Source organism: Chrysemys picta, chromosome 7 (assembly GCF_011386835.1).
Source record: "Chrysemys picta bellii isolate R12L10 chromosome 7, ASM1138683v2, whole genome shotgun sequence".
Lineage (NCBI taxonomy): Eukaryota > Metazoa > Chordata > Testudines > Emydidae > Chrysemys > Chrysemys picta.
Window position 1 is genome coordinate 57,685,513 of NC_088797.1, and position 18,927 is coordinate 57,704,439.

Sequence of the window (18,927 nt, forward strand, 5' to 3'; positions counted from 1 at the left end):
AGACTGCCAGTCTCAGCAGCGGCAGTGTGCTCTCTGGGCAGCAGAGCACCCAGGGACAGTCACAAGCCCTGCGCCACACAGCAGGGCCAGGCGGCCACATGCCCCACAGGCAGACCTCCTGGCACCCCAGCCTGTGTGCTGCAACCACATACAGGCTCCAAGGGAAACCAACCGAGCCAGTACGAGACGGTCGGGGGCAATTCTGAACCTCCTGCCCAATCCCACACCAACATGACGGGCCTCCCTGCAGCCCGACTGAGGAACCTGCCACTCCCGTCCCAAGAGCCCAGCCCCCAGGCAGACCAGAGCTAGGAACCTTGACCCCCGCAACCCCACACACACTCCTGGACACCCTGGAGTCGGAGGGCTCCCTGCCCTGTACCTTCTTCACTAGGTGGCCGGCCACGTTGAGGTTCTCCATCTCCACTGCCAGGTGCAGGGGCGTCCGGCCGCCCTGCCGCTCCACGGCATTCACGTCCGCTCCCATCCTCACCAGCAGGTCCAGGCAGGCCAGGCTCTTTACCCTCACAGCCAGGTGCACGGGGAGCAGGCCTGGAACATGGAGCAAGCTTTAGCACGAGCGGGGGGCTGTCACTCCCTCAACTTGCCCCACAAGGAGGACGTGTTCCCCCAGCTCCACCTGGAGCCCCAGCAGGGCAAGCTTCCCCCAGCCCTGCCCTGCAGGGGAGTTCGGACTCTGTCCCATGCTGACAAGGGCCCTTCGCAACACAGATACATGGCCATTGCCAAGGGCTCGGAGGCTCATGTACCAGGGCAGGTGAGGGGGGGCTGCAGGGACCATCCCTGTCTCATTTCACACAGGCCACTAAGCCTGGTTTAAACCAGTGACCTAGAGGATCCAGGCCAGCTTTGGGGCTGCTGGCCCTTCCTTGGAAGTCCAGCCCACAGGGAGGCAGAGCCCTGCTGAGAGCCAGTCTGCCCTTGGCTCAGTATCATCCTATCCCCGAGCATTCCCTGCCCAGGGTCCCCTCTCACCATGGTAATTGGGCGTGCTGAGCAGACAGGGGATGGCGGAGCCCAGGTGCACCAGCAACGTCCTCAGCATGGCCTCATCACCCGTCTGGAGCGCCAGGTGCAGCAGTGAGTTGCCGTAGCGATCCAGCAGAGTAGGGTCCGCGTGGGCCTGCAGCAGTAACCCCACCACCTGGTGCTGCTTGGTGATCACTGCCAGGTGTAAGGGAGTCTGGGAGGGAGATAGGAGACAGCCAGCTCACCGGGGGGCCAAGAGCCAGCGAGATACTCTCAAACCGACAGCCCCACTCCCTTTGCTCTCACAGCAGGAGCCTCCAACCTTCCCACCACACTGGCACCTTCCAGCCACACCGACAACACAGCCTAATCTCCCTCCAGCGAGCATCCCAACTCGGGATACGTGGTTTTTCAGACCAAGGAGCCCGCCTCCCCTGGGGGAGGCACCCAGAGGCAGCCAGCTGGAGCTGGAGGAATGGACTCCCAGCACTGGCAAGCCAGGCCTCTGGCAGGATCTGGCATGGCCTAGGAAACTTGGGGTCATGCTCTGCGAGCAGAGGGATAGGAAGAGGATGGCTTCAGCTAGAGGATCACAACAGCCCTTCATCAGCCAGGGAAAGGCAGGAATCCTGGAAGATGCCTCGGGCAGCGCAGGTGGGGCCCCAGGGAGCAGATGGGGTCACTGTACCTGCTGCAAGTGGTTGGCCACGTTGATGATCTGCTGGTTGGGGATACTGAGGACAACCTGGATCAGCTGCTCAATCACAGTCGTCTGCTCGTGGATGATGGCGAGATGCAAAGGCCTGCAGGCAGGGAGGGGATGGCAAGCTCAGAGCAGCAACTCAGCGGCTGTTCACTGCAGTGAGCCGGCACTGTGCTGCCCAGCCCGGCTGCTTGCCCCATGCAGGCCCCAGCCCCAAACTCCCTTCCCGTTCTCCCTCCATGCTGGCGTTCCCAGCAGATCCCTGCTCCCAGTGACCATCAGTGTGAGGCTGCACAGGGTTCTGCACCTTATGGAGCCCTGAGCCACCATCCGTGGCCTTACCCAACTCCAGGGGGGAATGAATTCCACATGACCTGGTCCCATGCCCTGCATGGAAGGAGCTTTGGCTTCCTGGGCCAAAAAGGGAGCTGGCTCGAGAGACACATCTGCTCCTGGGGGAGAGGGAGCTAGCTGGCTTGGCCTAGACCCCATGTGCCAGAGCAGGGCTCTGTAGAGTCCTGGCCAGAGCTGGGTCTGCCCATCCCCAGGGAGCAGGATCCATTTGGGAGTCTCCAGGGACGGAGTGGAAAGGATCACGCGAAAGCTGTAAGGGCACAGGTCCAGCACAAGCCCACACACAAAACCAGAGCCCTCCACAGCTAGCGCTGTCCTCAAGCCCCCTAACCCCCTTCCCCGAAGACTCACGTGTCTCCATTCTCATCCTGGGAGGCAGCCAGGTGCCGCTGCACGGCCAGCAGCATGCGTGGGTCAGCAGTGACCGAGTAGTCCAGCAGGGCATGGGCGCTGCGCTGAGCCAGAGCCAGCATCCTCATGCTGCAGAGCTGGGCTGGAAAGCAAAGCCGGGAGTTGGCCCCTGGACAGACAGCTCAGGGACCAGCAAGATCCACCCACCTAACTGGAATTGCCAGTCCTCCATTCTGCCAATAGCCTGTGAATGCCCCCACCCCACCACACACACTGTGCCTCAGACCCCTCTTTCAACCCAGCCCTTCCCTCGCCATCTCCCCACCCACCATACCGTGGTAATGCAGCTCCTGACGGTGGCTCTCCTCTGGCGGGCAGGGCTGCTTCCCAGTCTCCGCAGGCAGGTGCTTGCCATCCCCCTCCTCTTCCATGTTGGTCATCTGCACCCCCCCTTGGTAGCCGCCCACGGGGTGCGGGCCAGACGAGTAGATGTTGTTGTAAGTCAGCCCCGAGGAGTATGGATAGTTTAGATTCCCGCCTGCAGACCAAGAGGGAAAGAGCTGTGACAAAGGCAGGATCTGGGGGAATGCCAGCTCCCTCCCCCCCATATTGCTGCTGCTGGCTCTGAGGCAGATCAGGAGGGTTGGGGTCTACCAGGCCAGCCTGGGATGAGTAACTTGCCCTGCCATAGCTCCCCACAGCGGGGAACAGCTCAACTCACCTCCGCCAGAGCCAAAGCCACTGCTTCCCCCGCCGGCCCCTCCCATGTGCGAGCCCCCACCAAAGTGCTGGGGGAACTGAGGCAGCACCTTCTTCCGCTTCCTCTCCACCTCCTCCTTATCTGCAGGCAAGACACATGGGGGAGGATCAGGACCCAGCCCGACCTGTGCTGGGACAGCACTTTCCTGGAAGCTGCAGGCTCCTTCTCGGGGCTCAGTGCAAGCAGACAGTGGCTCTGAGCCGAGTCAAGTAAACCTGAAGAGCCCCCCACCGAGCACCACTCACCTTCCACCACTGGGTAGTAGGTGAACTGCTTGGAGTCGCTCACATCCCCCCCACGCTTCCGCTTCAGCTGCAGGAAGACAGTGACGGGGCGGTCGATCTTGGGCTTGTGGTAGGGCGGCGTGCGGAAGACGATGGCGTACTGCAGGCAACCCAGGAGAGGGAGTTATGCACTGGTGCCACCTTCACAGCCCCACACTCCCCATGGCAACCCCAGCAGTACAGCCTGGCCACCCCCAGGATCCCACCACCCTGGCAATCGCGCATCCCCAGTCCAGCAGGCAGAACGAGGTGCCGCCCATGCTAAAACCCTCATGCCACTCAGGTGGCACAGGGCCCTTCCCCCACTCTCCACCCGCACAGCAGCCCTGCCCGCCTCCTGCCCACTGCACCTGCTTGTGAACATCCGTAGGGGAGAAGTCACCGAAGGCCTGCCAACCGTTCTCATCATCCTCATAGAACCGCACCTCAATATCATCTGGGGGGGAGAGCGGGGCAGTTACCATGGGGGCTCCGGCAGCGCCCAGCCTGCCTCACCCCTCCCACACAGCGCAAGGACCCTGCTTCCTCCTCGTCTCCCACAGCTGCCTTAGAACCAGAGTAGCTCAGCATTCCCAGCCACTATCCTTATCCTCCTCTGTCTCACCAGGCGCGAGGCACAACACAGCCCTGACCTCAAACACCAGCCCCAGAGCAACAAGCTTCAGCAAGGATGAACAAAAATGGCTCCAAGTAACTGCAGGTCTTGGAGAAGTGGTGCTCACAGGGGCACGGGACAGAGGTATGCCCGTTGTGGGGTTATGTTAAATAACTACATGGTTCAGATGGGCTTTCTCCTCACAACCCAATCCATCTCAGGCTGAACCCCCTACTCCCTGGCAGGCCGGGCCAGAGACACATGTATCTTCCCCCACTGCCTCCGGCTTCTCTCAGCTCACCCACCAGCAACCTGGCCATTGACCCAAGACTCAGCCTGCTGTCCAGCCAGTCTGGCTCCGAAAAAGGCTCACCCAGACGGGGAGGAGGGAGTTCCAGCTAACCCTCAGAACATCCTACCGAAACACGGGCTGCTGAGAGAGCCTGAGACCCCACACAACAACTTGCTCTCCCCCACCCAGAAGGAGCAGCACATAAGCACGCCCAGGTGGGTTTTGGAGGGGAATGACAGCAAAGGACCCAACTGGCTGCTGGCAGGCTCCTTACCTTTCTGAACTTTATCGCACAGCAAGTAGACCTCGTCCCCTCCCCGCACTGAGCCAGCTGTCTTATCCATCCGGGAGATCTTCAGGTTGGAAGCCCCAGGTGATTCTGTGGAGCAGGAAAGCATTTAGAGCTCAGCCACAGAGGCACTGCCCAGTCCTGTGGATGCACGGCAGTAATGCAGTGGGGAGGGGTGGGAACAGGGAGAGAATGTCAGGGAAATCTCCAGAGAGTCACACATGAGTCATGGCAAAGTCCCTGATCTGTGACTCATCCGCCATCCTCCCTTCCCCCAGCATGCCCCACAGGGCAGCTCCTTGCTCCTGGCAGGGGTGATGGGGAGAACAGGCACCCATTTGCCACAATCGAGCCCACCGACTAGCAATGCAGCCCAGGGGAAATACCCCTTAGCTTGAATCGGTGGGTTCAGGGGAAACGCCCCCATTAAGCTGCCAAATGAGGGTTCCCAACAAGGACACACCCTTCCCCGGCCCGACCACCCCATGGGCAAATTCAGGGTCCAGCAAGGACGTGCCCTGAGGAGGCCACATCTCCTGCTGGCCACTCCCTGCATTGTGAGAGGGGAGCTGGGTTGAGCAGAGCCCACGATCAGTTCTGGGCCAAGGGGGTTCCAGGTACATGCACAGCATCTTTCTCTCCAGGAGGTGCTGGGCACGTTAAATCCGCTGCGGCTCAGAGCAACGGCAGGTGCCATTGGGTCTGGCCAGTGCCTGCACTTACTGCTGTCGTGGATCGGGTCTGAGATGACAGGGTTCAGGGGCAGCGTGAAGTTCCCGTTGCTGTCGCGGAGGTAGGCGGTGAAACGGAGGCGCACGATGCTCAGGTCCATCACCTTCTTCAACTCCTTCGCCTCCACCTCAATCTCACGCAGCTCAGACTCTGCACGAAAGAGGGAGCAGAAGTCTGGGTTACAGACCGCCTGGCAACGGGAAAGGACTCTGGCTCAGAGCTCCCAGAGTCCTCCCTCCCCCACACCAGCACACAGCCTACACCAATGCATCCCTCCTGCAGTTTGTATCCACCCACCCTCAAGTCTGTGCAGCTCCCCTGCAGACTGTGCAAGGGATCAGGCCCACTCCAGATCCCCAGAGTCACTAGACCCTCTACAACCCATGTCTGGGCCCCTCACCTTGATTCCATGGCCCTTCCCTCCTAGCAACATACGAGAGACCCATGCCCACCCCCACCCCCCACCTCCAATTCCCTGCAGACTGTCCTGCAGCTCTCAGACCTACTGGACATCCTTCCTTGCTGCCTGTACCCAGAGCACCTGGCTCCACCATGGAAGAGCCCTCACCTGTCAGTGCCTGATTTCTATTGCGTATCTTCTGCTGCTTCAGCTTGTCCTTCATGATCTCCATCATGTTCTTCTTGGTCACGTGGAGCACCCCAAGGTTGTTGAATCTGAGAGAGAGGAGCCCAAGGCCCAATCATAGAGTGAGCACAGGAGAGTGGGGAAGAACATAAGAACGGCCATACTGGGTCAGACCAAAGGTCCATCCAGCCCAGTATCCTGTCTGCCGACAATGGCCAATGCCAGGTGCCCCAGAGGGAGTGAACCTAACAGGCAATGATCAAGTGATCTCTCTCCTGCCATCCATCTCCACCCTCTGACAAACAAAGGCTAGGGACACCATTCCTTACCCATCCTGGCTAATAGCCATTAATGGACTTAACCTCCATGAATTTATCTAGTTCTCTTTTAAACCCTGTTACAGTCCTAGCTTTCACAACCTCCTCAGGCAAGGAGTTCCACAGGTTGACTGTGCGCTGTCTGCTCACCAGCTATAGCAGGAGGGGGGAGAGGTGGATGCCAGTCATTGAAACAAAGCTAAAGAAGACAAAGGGAGGGAAAGCACTGGGTAGCCAGTGGGTTCAGGGCAAGGTGAGAGATTAGGGAGCAAGGAGTTGGCTATTTAAGGGAGCCTTGATGCAGAAGACATCCAAAGCAGTTGGGAAAGGGTCAGTCTAATGCCAATGTACAGACAGCGGCATTCTAGGGAAAGGCCAGACGGTCACTAGCTTTACCTGGTGTGGAGATTAGACATGCAGGCCTGCGAGTGACACTCCTGGCAAGTATGAGGACACAGCACTGATTTGGGGGGGATGAAGATCGAGTCAGACAAAGGCATCTGAATCTAACTAGCCTACTGCAGATCTAACTGTCTGTGTCCAGTCCACTAATGTGCTTTGATCTAGTCCTGATTCAAAGAGGAGCAGATCAAAGCACTCTAAGAAATATTAACGTGTGTCAACAGGACGCAGGCTAGTGCAGGTAGACTGTAGATAAACCATGAGCTGGATTTTTAATGAAAGTTACTAGGACTAGAGACCAATAAGCTTAATATCTAGGAGAACCACACATATAGTCCCTGCCTCAGCCCAGCTGTGAGGAAAGACTCTGTAGCAGAGTTCACGCACCTTCCTGAGAACCTCACCGCTTTTACAGGACTTTCACTAGTGCCCTGTGATTCACCTGCTGTTCAAAACAGAACTGCTGTTCTCAGAGAAAAAGAGTCATCCCTCCACCACAGGGGTGGGTTTCTTGTGCATTAGTTCACTCGTTCACGGTGTCTCCCACACGCTACAGCCAGCTATGAGCTCTGCCTGCTTCAGCAATGGCACAAGGCTTGCCAGCGAGTTTCACGCGACAGATTAGCGGATAAGCCCTTTCCACGTGGGCTAGGCATTTGAGAAGGTGGATAAGGCACTGGCTAGAAAGCAGAGGGCGGGGCTCAAGGGCTGCCTAGTGCAAAGCACGAGAAGTGAAGTCCATGGAATATGTTACTGTTGCTGCTAGCCATCAGGACACCTGCAGAGGATGCCAAGCTAAGAGCCAGAGGAGATCCCATGGGGATGGAGCGGTGCAGAGGACAGCTGCTCTATCTGCTCAGCACATCAGAGTAACACTAACACGACCCAGTACCCACTCAGTTGCAGACCGGCCTCTGGCCAGGTGCCCGAGCAAGCCTTCCCCAGCCTTAGGCACCAGTACGTACTGTGCCGTCATGTCCTTAGGTCCCACGGTCACAATGCAATTGCCAGCCTCGTTGCACTGCTTCCCCACCAGGCTGTGAGCATGCACTCGCGGAGGGTCGCTGTGGGTCACCAAGTCTACCTCGATCCGCGCCACACCTCCGTAGTTGCAGATCTGATGGGAGAAGGGGAATGAGAGGAGGCCAGAGCGTTCCCCCCTGGCAGGTGAGAGAATGGTACACACACTGCAACCTTCCCCCCCCGCCTCCCCATGGCATTCTATCCCTGGGGTCACTGCCCTGCTCTGTTGCAGCACTGCCTCTGCTGATGGCTCCCCTGGGGCCACACTCCCCCTCAACTTCTCCCCAAACTCTTGCAAGCCCCTCAGGGCAGGAACAAGTCTTGGCCTCAGCATCACGAACATACAGGGTTTTATTAATATCTCCACGGAGACTCACATGCCTCCTCAAGGCCCCAGAGCAGTCACCTCTGCACATGCAGACAAGGTGCTGCAGGTAACCCCAGGTACCCACGGCCGCACACAGCAGCACCATCTCCTGCACGCATGACACTCACCTTGACAGTGGGGTAAGTCTTGCGTCCCTTCTCGCTGGATGCTCCGGGCAGCCCACCATGTGAGGGGCCTTCACAGCCATACCGGAACCGGAACCCGCGCTGCAGAACCAGAACACCAGGTCACTGCACTGCAGAGGCATTCAGCCAAAGAGCCCCAACACACTGGGCAATCAGGGGAAAAACTCGCATTTCATGCTGCAGACAGTCGAGTTATCAACCTCATACACACATTACTGATCACTGGGGGGATTGAGTGAGAGCACTGGCCAGGGGAACTCACAGCTACTCCCACCCCAGGTTCTTCTAGCAGGAGGCATTGTGGGGAATAAGTGAGGACATACTGCTTGTGGGGAGCACACAGCTACCCAGTGAGAGATGGTCCACAGAGTCCTCACCTGTTTTGGCTGCTCGATGATGATGAGATACGGACCTTCGGCTGGAAAAGAGAAAGGAAAGACACCAAGTGAAAAATGCGTATCTACATGTGGGTGCCAATGGTTTAAAACCCACCGACAGTGGCCGAAAGGGAGAGGAAAGAGGGGGAGGCAGGGTCAATGCTGGAGGTGAAGTCAGTTCACCCGCGCCCTACAGCAGAGCCAGGGAGGGGGTCCCATAGCATCTGTGGGGTAACAGTGTTTCTGGAAGCAGCATTAATGGGGGGTAAGAGCCATGCTGAGGAGGGAAGGAGACAGACCAGGCCTTCCCACTCACAAGAGCCCTAAGATCACATAGGGAAGGATGGGGACCCCAGGGAACTGATTGCAGGCCGACCCCATGCGTGAAACTGCAGCCAGCCACGTACAGCAGGCTCCCCACAGCTGAGTGGGGAATTCCTGCCGCTCTGACCCAAGTTCCTGGTCAGCCCAAGAAACGATATGACATGAACCAGCTTCTCGGGAATTCCCCTCTCCCTATTCTCCTTACGCTGTGTGTCTTGGGTGAGGAACCTGGAATGAGGCAGCTTCCTGACACATGCACACACACACCCCCCCGCCACAACCCTGAGTGAGTGCTGGGCCAGGACCTTACCAGTCTCCATCAGCGGCTCCTTCTGCTCCATCATGTGGGAGCTGAACTGGAAGTCGTCATAGTCGATCCCATCCAGGCACTTCATGGAGAAGGAGAGGGGGAGAGCGGAGAGTGAGACCCTGCTAGCATCTGGGGTGCAGGGTGCACCCCCACATGGCAGAACAAGAGGGGGGACCCCCTCCCTTGAGCCAGGCACAGAAGTGCCACCCCCCAAACCCAGATGCAGCCCATTTGAGGGCCACACCCCAATACCCGCCCCAGAGTCAGCTGAAGCGAGACCCTCCCCACAAGCCCCAGCCCCTCATCCCAGAGCGGTCCCAAGCGGGACCCCCCAGGTCTGAACCGCCCCAGCGCGGGGGGAAGAGGGGGGCGGCCGGGACTCACCGCGTTGTAGGGCTCGTCCATGGCGGAGCCGGGCTGCACTGCGCGACCTGGGCCGGGCCTGCGAGAGAGGCGAGAGCTGAGCGGGCCGGCGGGGAACGGGGGGGGGGGCAGGAAAGTTGGGGCCGCGCCGCCCGGAAAGTCCCTAGAAATCCAGCCCGGGGCTGGAAATGACGGGCCCGCGCGTCACCGGTCCGCCGGCCCGCCCCCGCTCCGCGGGGCCACTCCCCCGGCAACTCCCGGTACCCCGGGCCGACCCCGGCTAACTCCCCCGCCCCGCGGGGCCACTCCCCCGGCAACTCCCGGTACCCCGGGCCGACCCCGGCTAACTCCCCCCGCCCCGCGGGGCACTCCCCCGGCAACTCCCGGTACCCCGGGCCGACCCCGGCTAACTCCCCCGCCCCGCGGGGCCACTCCCCCGGCAACTCCCGGTACCCCGGGCCGACCCCGGCTAACTCCCCCCGGGCCACTCCCCCGGCAACTCCCGGTACCCCGGGCCGACCCCGGCTAACTCCCCCCGCCCCGCGGGGCCACTCCCCCGGCAACTCCCGGTACCCCGGGCCGACCCCGGCTAACTCCCCCCGCCCCGCGGGGCCACTCCCCCGGCACCCCGCAAACTCCCCCCCCCCCCCGCTTCCCCCGCCCCGTGGGGCCACTCTCCCGGTACACCGGGAAGACCCCCGCTAACTCCCCCTGCCCCGCGGGGCCAATCCCCTGATCATTCCCTCGCCCCCAACCCCCACTAATTCCCTCTGCCCCCCAACCAGACCCATGGCGGCCCCTGGACTCCCCACTGCCCAGCCCACGGGGCTACTACCCCGGGCACTCCTGGCCCCCCCAGCCAGGCCCCCTCATCCTGTGCCCACTAACGCCCTCTGCTGCCCCCCCCCCCCCCGCCAGACCCCTGGACTCCTCGCTGCCTGTCCCTGCCCCAGCCAACACCTCCTACCCAGACCCCCCAGCACCCCACCAACTCCCCGCTGCCCACCCTGAGGGGCAACTCCCCAGTACCTCCTGAACTCCTCCCAACCCCCAGCCACCCCGCTAACTTCCCCCACTCCTCAGCCAGAAACGCTCCCTCCACATCCCCTATACATACATGCACCCAGACTCCCCCCAGACTTCGAACACACATACCCCAACTCCTCCTACACCACATACACTAACCCCTGCACACAGAGACTCCTCTGACCCCAATACTCAGACTGCTCTAAAACTCTTTCCCTGACACACAAAAATGCACCATTCCCCGACTCCCTCGCACCCCGCCCTATTCACAACATGCTGCAACTCACCCCTCCAGTTACCCCTCACCCCACATACACATTGAATGCCACTCCACAGTTTACACTATCCACACACTCCTCCACGCACAATCTGAGCCCCTACATGCGCGCACACACCCCCTACCTTAGTCGCGTGCTAGTCCGGAACATCGACTCCTCTGCACACATCCCAAAGTCTGTGAACACCTCCACACACACACACACACACAGTCTGAGCCCCTACACACATACACACACACCCTTTAGCCAGGTGCCAGTCTGGAACGCTGACTTCCCTGCACACACTCCACAGTCTCTAAGCCCCTCCACACACACACTCCTTAGTCAAGTGCCAGTCCAAAGCAGTAGCCAGCTTGCTGCAATGCTGCCAGGCTGGCTGTGTGACCTCAGGGGGTGGTGCTGGGGAGAGCTATGCAAACCATTTCCTACCCTTCTGAAACACAGGGAGTTTTCACCTCGAGCACAAGAGATTCACAATCAGTCAGTCACTCCAAGGGCTCTGCAGAGAGACAGAGATGGGGTTGGCCCTGCCCTAGGCCGGAAACTCCAGCAGGCTGCCTGCTTTCCCCACTGCCAACTCTCGCTTCTGCTCTGAGTAGCTATCCCGGCATCAGGCTCTGCCGGAGAGCCCAGCAAAGATTCCGTGGCCCTTTCTATAGCATCATGGGTTTGCCCCTGCCTCCTCCACCTAAGTCCCCTCTTCCCTCCTGCTGGTGTGCAGCATGCTATGTTCCAGCTAGCGGGCCTCTCCACCCCAGAGGTGGCTGCATTTCAGAGGTGGTGAGCTTGTCCAGTGTTTTGTGATCCTTGGAGATGAAAGGCAACAGGGATAACACCTGATGCCCAGCTACATCCAGCTCCACAGGTCCCTTCCTCACGAACTGCCCTTCCAAAGACAGAAACCTTTGCAAGGTAACGCAACACCAGACTGCGAAGAACACATCTCAGACCAGCCTGGTGTACATGCAACTGACCTTGAGCTCAAGGGGGGGGGAGGAAGGAGAGGTGCAGCTCAAATCCTCCCCCTCCTCCCCAAGATTTGCTGTCAGTAGCTTCACATGGATAGAACACCCTCTCTGCTCAGAGCTAATTGGCACTGCTCCGCTCCCCAAAAAGTGGCCTTGCTCCACAGCCACCCGCCCGCAGCCCCATCCTTCACACCACTGCCACTGTCCCCCCCACCCCACTCTCTGCACTGAGACAGTCCACCACGGCCAGTCCTCTTTCAAGCCAGGTCCAGGTCGTCCTCCCACTTCAGACACGACACCCTTAACAGCTCCTGCTTCCCCCTCCACTCTCAGAGGGCTGAAGGATAACTCCCAACACCAATTGCTGCCTCCTATTCCCCCATCCGGGGATCCAAGCACAGATCTCTGCACCTGCTCACCCCCCCCACCCCCAAGCGCTGATGTTCTGACCCAGCCAGACCCCCAGAGAGCAGGGCGAGAAGAGGAGGCACTTTCCCATCTCGCCCCACCCTCCAGAGATAGTAGCAGAATGGCTTCTGCGGGGATGTGCCCAGCCTGCATTGAGGTCCCTCTCCCTCTGGGAAGCAGGCACTCAGCCCCTGCTACAGAACTGGACAGTCAGAGTCGAGATACTCAGAACTGGTCACATCTAAACCAGCCATGGAGGGGGGGAGTGTTAGCAGCAAGTCAGTGCTGCTGAAGAGTGCAGGGCTGAAAACAGAGGGTTTCGGTCTAAACCTAGAATAGGTACAGCCGGAGCAGCAGTGGGGCAAACTTCCCTCACACCCTGTGCCAGTGACTCGCCCCTCCCTCGGCAGATTGAGGAAAGAGTCACTGGCACAGGACTCAAGCCACAGAACTCAAGTCCTGCCCACGGGACAGAAACCATCAGAGATGTGAATGGCCAGGAAGTGGTACTGCAGATGTGGGCCAGGATCAAAGTGGAGCCCTCAGTGCCATCTAGTCCTTTTCCAGATTGGTTTCTCCCCACTATTCAGCGACAGCAGCATGTTTCTGATTCTTCAGTGCTCTCATACCATGAATTTCTGAATCACTGGCTGCTGGCAGGTCCCACTCTGGGGATTTTGGGTGTGTGGGGGAGAGTGAGGGGAAGGAAGGGGATTGCACAGTCAGTGACTCATTTTCTTCAGAAGTCAAAGTCAGGAAAAACTTTTCAAGGAGATTTTCCCCCTGCTCAAGGTCTAACCACAGGCTGCCCTGCATGCATGGCCACGGTGAGGCCCTGCAGCTGCATTTCACTCCCGAGTCTACATGACTTGCCAAACTCTTCCACAGTCCAACCAGCCAGTCTTGTCACATGGAAGCACTACAAAGAGATGCTGTTAAATGGGGAGGGGAGCTCTGTAGAAACCTCTGGGGATGCAATTAGGAGTCTGAGAAGGATCAGGGCTATTTGGCTGCAGGCAGACTCCAGCATCACAAAGCAAGCCTGGGACTCAGCCATTGCTCAAAAGCAGCTTACGAACAGAGCATGGACAGCATATTATGGCTCCCCCTCGCCATGCTCTGGAATTGGGGGAGACAATCTCCAGCAAGTCAGATCTAGGCCAGCCCATCACAACAGGCTTGACTGCCTGATCCATAGACCCTTTCTGATAGGCTGTCTGCGCTGTATGGACATTAAAGGATTGCTGGCATTTTCATAAAGGATAGTGGGTGGGTTGCACCAATGTCTTTGGGCAAAATGGATTTCCCCCATCCGTTGTTTTATTCTAGCAGTGCATTGAGTGACGTGACTAACATCAGTCATGTGGTTGTGTGCCGTGGAGTTCTTTTGGAATATTTTATCATCTACACACATGTATTGCTCCATGTAAGAGAAGGCAGGTCAAAGAAACACATCTGGCTCTTGGAGCAGAAGGTGGAGGGGTCTGGGATGGTCCTTAGATCCCAAGGGACTTCGTTCCACAGTCTTGGGCCAGCCTTGGAAAAAGTCTGGCTCCTGCACAGACGAGCTTTACCCTTATCATAGAGAGTTCCACTGTGCCAGAGGAGCCAAATTGTCAACCACGATCTTCATCCGGCACTTTACACTCTTTTAAATACCCTGGGCCCAGGCCATGGTTCTCCTTGAAGATAAGGCCAGAGACCTTGATTTGCTATTCTACAGAAAGCAAGTGTAGGGCTGCTGCACTACACCCCAGAAATGGTTGCATTTCAGTGATGCAGCCTGTGTAAGCACTTTGGGTTCCTTCAGGATGGAAGAGACTACAAAACCAGAAGACGATACGCAGCCTGGAGCAGCATCCTTTTCCATCTTGTGTCTGATGTGTCATCTCCTGTCCTTGATCCCCTAGTCTCAGCTCCCCAGACGTACACTATCTAGTTACTTCCCTTTGTAAGCAATTTTCCTCCCCATCCACCTGAAAAGTGACATTTTTATCTCCCGTAAGATACACATTTCGAGGCTGTGGTGGGCTCCTAGGCATGGAGAATGCAGAGAGCCAGGAGTCCAGCTACTGAGTTCTGGGTGCGATACAGGTGCCAACGGCTACAACTTCGAACTTGCAGAAGAATTTCATTTCCCTGGCCTATTTTTCACGGATAGAGCAAGCGCCTGGAGCCCCTTGGGAAAGTGAGAGCACGACAGCCACATAGCACCCTCTGCAGAATAGCTCAGCAATTGCTGCTCTGACTGTCCAAAACTAGACGGCTCCAATTAAGGGCCTGCCAGTGCCAAGTAAAGCTGATTAACTGTTTCATGCTTGCAGCTCGTATGAATATGACCCAGTATTCCAGGTATTATTTTTGCAGCAGCTTCTAAACATGCTGACTCATACAGCTTATTTTCCAGGAGGGAGTGGAACGCATCCCATGCATGAGATGTATACCGTAAGAGCGCCCAGAGGCTACAGGGATGGATGTTTCAGAGACGCAGACACAGGGGATGATGCGCAGTCCCAGATCCATTGCTGAAGTACCCAACGTATGCATAGAACTAGCTATTCCTCTCCTATCTATGCATCTTACCTCTCCTCCCTATGGGGGCCTCCTCACCATTTATCTTTACTGGATGTGTTATCACTGATCTCAGCTCATGTCTAATTCATCAGCATCCTGCTGTATTTTCAACCTACCCTCAGATCCTGCACAGTTTCACCTGGCTGACCCTCTACTCTGTCCTCCAAAGAGTTCATGCAATAACTAACAGCAAGTACAGGAGCAGTGCAGGCCCAACAGGATCCCACTTGGACACCAAGAATGACTGCGTTCAATGTTTTTCATGGGAAAGGGAAGGCTATTTATTTGATAGTAACTGGAGTTCTCTGGGATGTGTGCTCCCCATGGGTATTCACTGCAGTATTCACTGAGGACGAGGGTGCGAAGACCGCTGTGCCAAACATCCCAGAAATGAAGTTTTCCAACTTAGAATCATAGAATTGGAGGACTGGAAGGGACCTTGAGAGGTCATCTAGTCTAGTCCCCTGCACAGGGGTACTTCCCGGGTGGCATGAGGTTTCTGGTAGAATACCAGCAAATGGATGGACTGATTCAGGTGGAATTCAGGGGGAACCTTTGGGATGAATTTGGGATGTACCCTTAGGGACACTTTATCCATATGGAATACCATACAAGGTCCATTATAGAATTGTAGGACTGGAAGGGACCGCAAGAGGTCTTCTAGTCCAGTCCCCTGCATGCAAGGCAGGACTAAGTGTTATAGACCATCCCTAACAGGTGTTTGTCTAACCTGCTCCTAAAAATCTCCAATGACGGAGATTCCACAACCTCCCTAGGCCGATGGTTCTCAAGCTTTTTTTTTCCCCCCACAGACCACTTGAAAATTGCTGAGGGTCTTGGCGAACCACGTAATATTTTTCCAAATGTTGTTTGTACCGTTAGCTAACTATTGTAAAGCACTTTGGATAAAAATCACTATATAAAAAAAACTTAATGAATTTTTTGTTCAACAAATAAAAGCGCACAATTCATATTTTAATATCAGTAAGCTTAGATTTCTAATGCGATGGATGTGCCCTCTCTCCCCCCCACCGCAGCAGCCCCCAAGCTGGGGCTGGGAAGGAGGGGGGGCTCTCCTTCTCTTCCCTGCCGTAGCAGCCCCCCAAGCTGGAGCTGGGAAGGAGGGCCGTCTCTCCCTGGCAGCCACAGCCCTGGAGCTGGGGAAAGTCGCCTCTCTCCGGCCATCGCAGCCCTGCATGTCCCAAATTCCCCCCACCTCCTCTTCTCACCCCACTGCCCCCTCCCACCTACCCCCCTCAAGGCCACCACCCCACCTTACATGTGCGTCTTCTCCAGGTTTCAGGAACCTAATTAGTGGAGCCATGCCTGTGCAGCTTCACTAATTAGGTGGATGGCCCTTCATTCTTTTGTGTGCGTCGGCCCAGGCATGCACCTTAGAGGGAACCTCTGTCCTAGGCAATTTATTCCAGTGCTTAACTACCCTGAAAGGAAGTTTTTCCTAATGTCCAACGTAAACCACCCTTGCTGCAATTTAAGCCCATTGCTTCTTGTCCTATTGTCAGAGGTTAAAGAGAACAATTTTTCTCCCTCCTCCTTGTAACAGCTTTTTATGTACTTGAAAACTGTTATGTCCCCCCTCAGTCTTCTCTTCTCCAAACTAAACAAACCAGTTTTTTCAATGTTCCCTCATAGGTCATGTTTTCTAGACCTTTAATCATTTTTGTTGCTCTTCTCTAGATTTTCTCCAATTGGTCCACATCTTTCCTGAAAAGTGGCGCCCAGAACTGGACACAATACTCCAGCTGAAGCCTAATCAGCACGGAGTAGAGCAGAAGAATTACTTCTTGTGTCTTGCTTACAACACTCCCGCTAATACATTCCAGAATGATGTTTGCTTTTTTCTGCAATAGTGTTACACTTTTGACTCATATTCAGCTTGTGATCCACTATGACTTTCTGCAGTACTTCTTCCTAGGCAGTCATTTCCCATTTCCCGCTCTACAGAAATTGTGCAACTGATTGTTTCTTCCTCAGTGGAGTACTTTGCATTTGTCTTTACTGAATTTCATCCTATGACTTCAGACCAGTTATTCAGATTATTTTGAATTTTAATCCTATCCTCCAAAGCACTTGCAACCCCTTCCAGTTTGGTTTTATCTGCAAACTTTATAAGTGTACTGTCTATGCCATTATCTAAATCACTGATGAAGATATTGAACGGAACTGGACCCAGAACTGATCCTTGTGGGACCCCACTGGATATGCCCTTCCAGCTTGACTGTGAACCACTGATAACTATTCTCTGGGAATGGTTTTCCAACCAGTTATGCACCCACCTTATAGTAGCTCTATCTAGGTTGTACTTCCCTAGTTTGTTTATGAGAAGGTCATGCGAGACAGTATCAAAAGTCTTACTAAAGTCAAGATATACCACGACTACTGCTTACCCCTATCCACAAGGCATATTACCCTGTCAAAGAAAGCTATCAGGTTGGTTTGACGCAATTTGTTTTTGACAAATCCATGCTGACTGTTACTTATCACCTTAGTATCATCTAGGTGTTTGCAAATTGATTACTCCATTATCTTTCTGGGTACAGAATTTAAGCTGACTAGTCTGTAATTCCCCAGGTTGTCCTAATTTCCCTTTTTATTGATTGGCATGATATTCGCCCTTTTCCAGTCTTTTGGAATCTCACCCATCTTCCATGACTTTTCAAAGACAATCGCTAATGGCTCAGATATCTCCTCAGTCAGCTCCTTGAGTATTCTAATATGCATTTCGTCAGGCCCTGGTGACTTGAAGACATCTAACTTGTCTAAGTAATTTTTAACTTGTTCTTTCCCTACAAACAAGTTCATACGAGCTGCAAGCTCCCCTGCTCTCCTAGTGATTGCCATTGGGAAGGCTATTTTCGGGGATAGACGGAGAAGGGAGCAGGAGACCAATGGCTCAAATGGCAGATTCATAAGAGCCAGCAGCACTAGGTTAATGTCCCAGTTAGAAGCTGGTGCTAATACTGGAGGGAAGGTTCTGACAAGACCTCTCAGAAATCTCATGGTTGTAGGATGGGAGAATATCGAGCAGTTGTCTATGGGAGCATGGAAAGCATTGATCACTGCCAGGTGCACATGCAATGAGCTAATGGGTAAACCCAAAGATTTCAAGGAGAGGCAATAACTCAAGATGGTAGAAATGTCAGCATCCCGTGGAACTTTGTGGCAGTGCTGGCACCAGCTTGATAATCTCTTCCACTTCACGGCATAGCATTTTCTCAGGGATGGCTTTCTGCTGTTACTGAGGATGGATTGGACTTCCTCTGAGCACTCTTTACGCTCATCACCCATCCAAACACTAGGCTGGGAGGAGGCATGAATGCTAGAGAAACTGCGGACAGTTGTTGGAGTTCCATCTCAAGCCATGAGTGGCAGAAAGAACTGAAAAGGCAGGCAGTCCACAGCACCACTTATGCCCTTGGTTCAGCGCACAAGAAGGTGCAGGGCACAAACACTGCTAGTGATCACTCTTCCGGTCGTGGGTGCATGGAGCACATGTGCAACCCTATTGCGAATACCCATAGGGACCAGCACTCAAAGAAGAATATCATTTTACCATGAAAGTGTGGCAAGGAGAGATCCCCTGACCTGACAAAAAGGAGATGAAAGCCCTCTACCTCAGAGCAGTCAAACTCTCCCCTCGCCGTAGGAGCACGCAAGGGGACCTGATTACAGCTGACATTCGCTGTGCCTAAAGCATTCCCTAAATTCTCCATCCAGTCACAGACAGAAGTTACATTTGTTCTGACAGATCCAGGCTGCCTACTTTTTAATCCTCCAATGATTTTACTTATAGATCAACAGCTTTGTTCATTGACTTATTAAAACAGTTTGTTCCATTATCTGTTCTCCCCACTACGCTCAATCCCCCCCCCCCCCCCCAAAAAAAAAAATTCTCTGACCATTGGCTCTGGGGTTGCCTTTTCCCCATCCCCGGAACTTCACCCACCCTCCACATGTTTACAAGTCACCAGTGGCATCAATACTACTCCAGCTAGTCCCTGCGGCCCTCCAGGGTGACTCCATCCGAGCCTGCCGCCTGGCATGCATTCATGGGGACCAGGGACAGTACCTTTACTATGAGTGCTTA

General features: G+C 55.6%; 1 protein-coding gene across 8 annotated transcripts in view; it reads right to left on the reverse strand.

Moving 5' to 3' along the window:
• NFKB2 (nuclear factor kappa B subunit 2) overlaps window positions 1-18,927 on the reverse strand; it is a 68,110-nt gene that overhangs the window by 3,042 nt on the left and 46,141 nt on the right. For 6 of the 8 annotated variants that reach the window (XM_065551558.1, XM_065551557.1, XM_065551561.1 and 3 more), the window contains 16 exons: window positions 9,587-9,644; window positions 9,203-9,281; window positions 8,569-8,609; window positions 8,174-8,272; window positions 7,621-7,772; window positions 5,919-6,025; window positions 5,342-5,500; window positions 4,604-4,708; window positions 3,793-3,878; window positions 3,404-3,542; window positions 3,120-3,239; window positions 2,733-2,936; window positions 2,399-2,540; window positions 1,679-1,793; window positions 997-1,204; window positions 383-552 (listed from right to left, as the gene is read on the reverse strand). In XM_065551558.1, coding sequence (XP_065407630.1) covers window positions 383-552; window positions 997-1,204; window positions 1,679-1,793; window positions 2,399-2,540; window positions 2,733-2,936; window positions 3,120-3,239; window positions 3,404-3,542; window positions 3,793-3,878; window positions 4,604-4,708; window positions 5,342-5,500; window positions 5,919-6,025; window positions 7,621-7,772; window positions 8,174-8,272; window positions 8,569-8,609; window positions 9,203-9,281; window positions 9,587-9,644 — 1,984 coding nt within the window. Of the gene's footprint in view, window positions 1-382; window positions 553-996; window positions 1,205-1,678; window positions 1,794-2,398; window positions 2,541-2,732; window positions 2,937-3,119; window positions 3,240-3,403; window positions 3,543-3,792; window positions 3,879-4,603; window positions 4,709-5,341; window positions 5,501-5,918; window positions 6,026-7,620; window positions 7,773-8,173; window positions 8,273-8,568; window positions 8,610-9,202; window positions 9,282-9,586; window positions 9,645-10,993; window positions 11,150-18,927 lie in introns of those variants that run through there. The other 2 variants (XM_065551563.1, XM_065551560.1) reach the window with 2 other exon arrangements.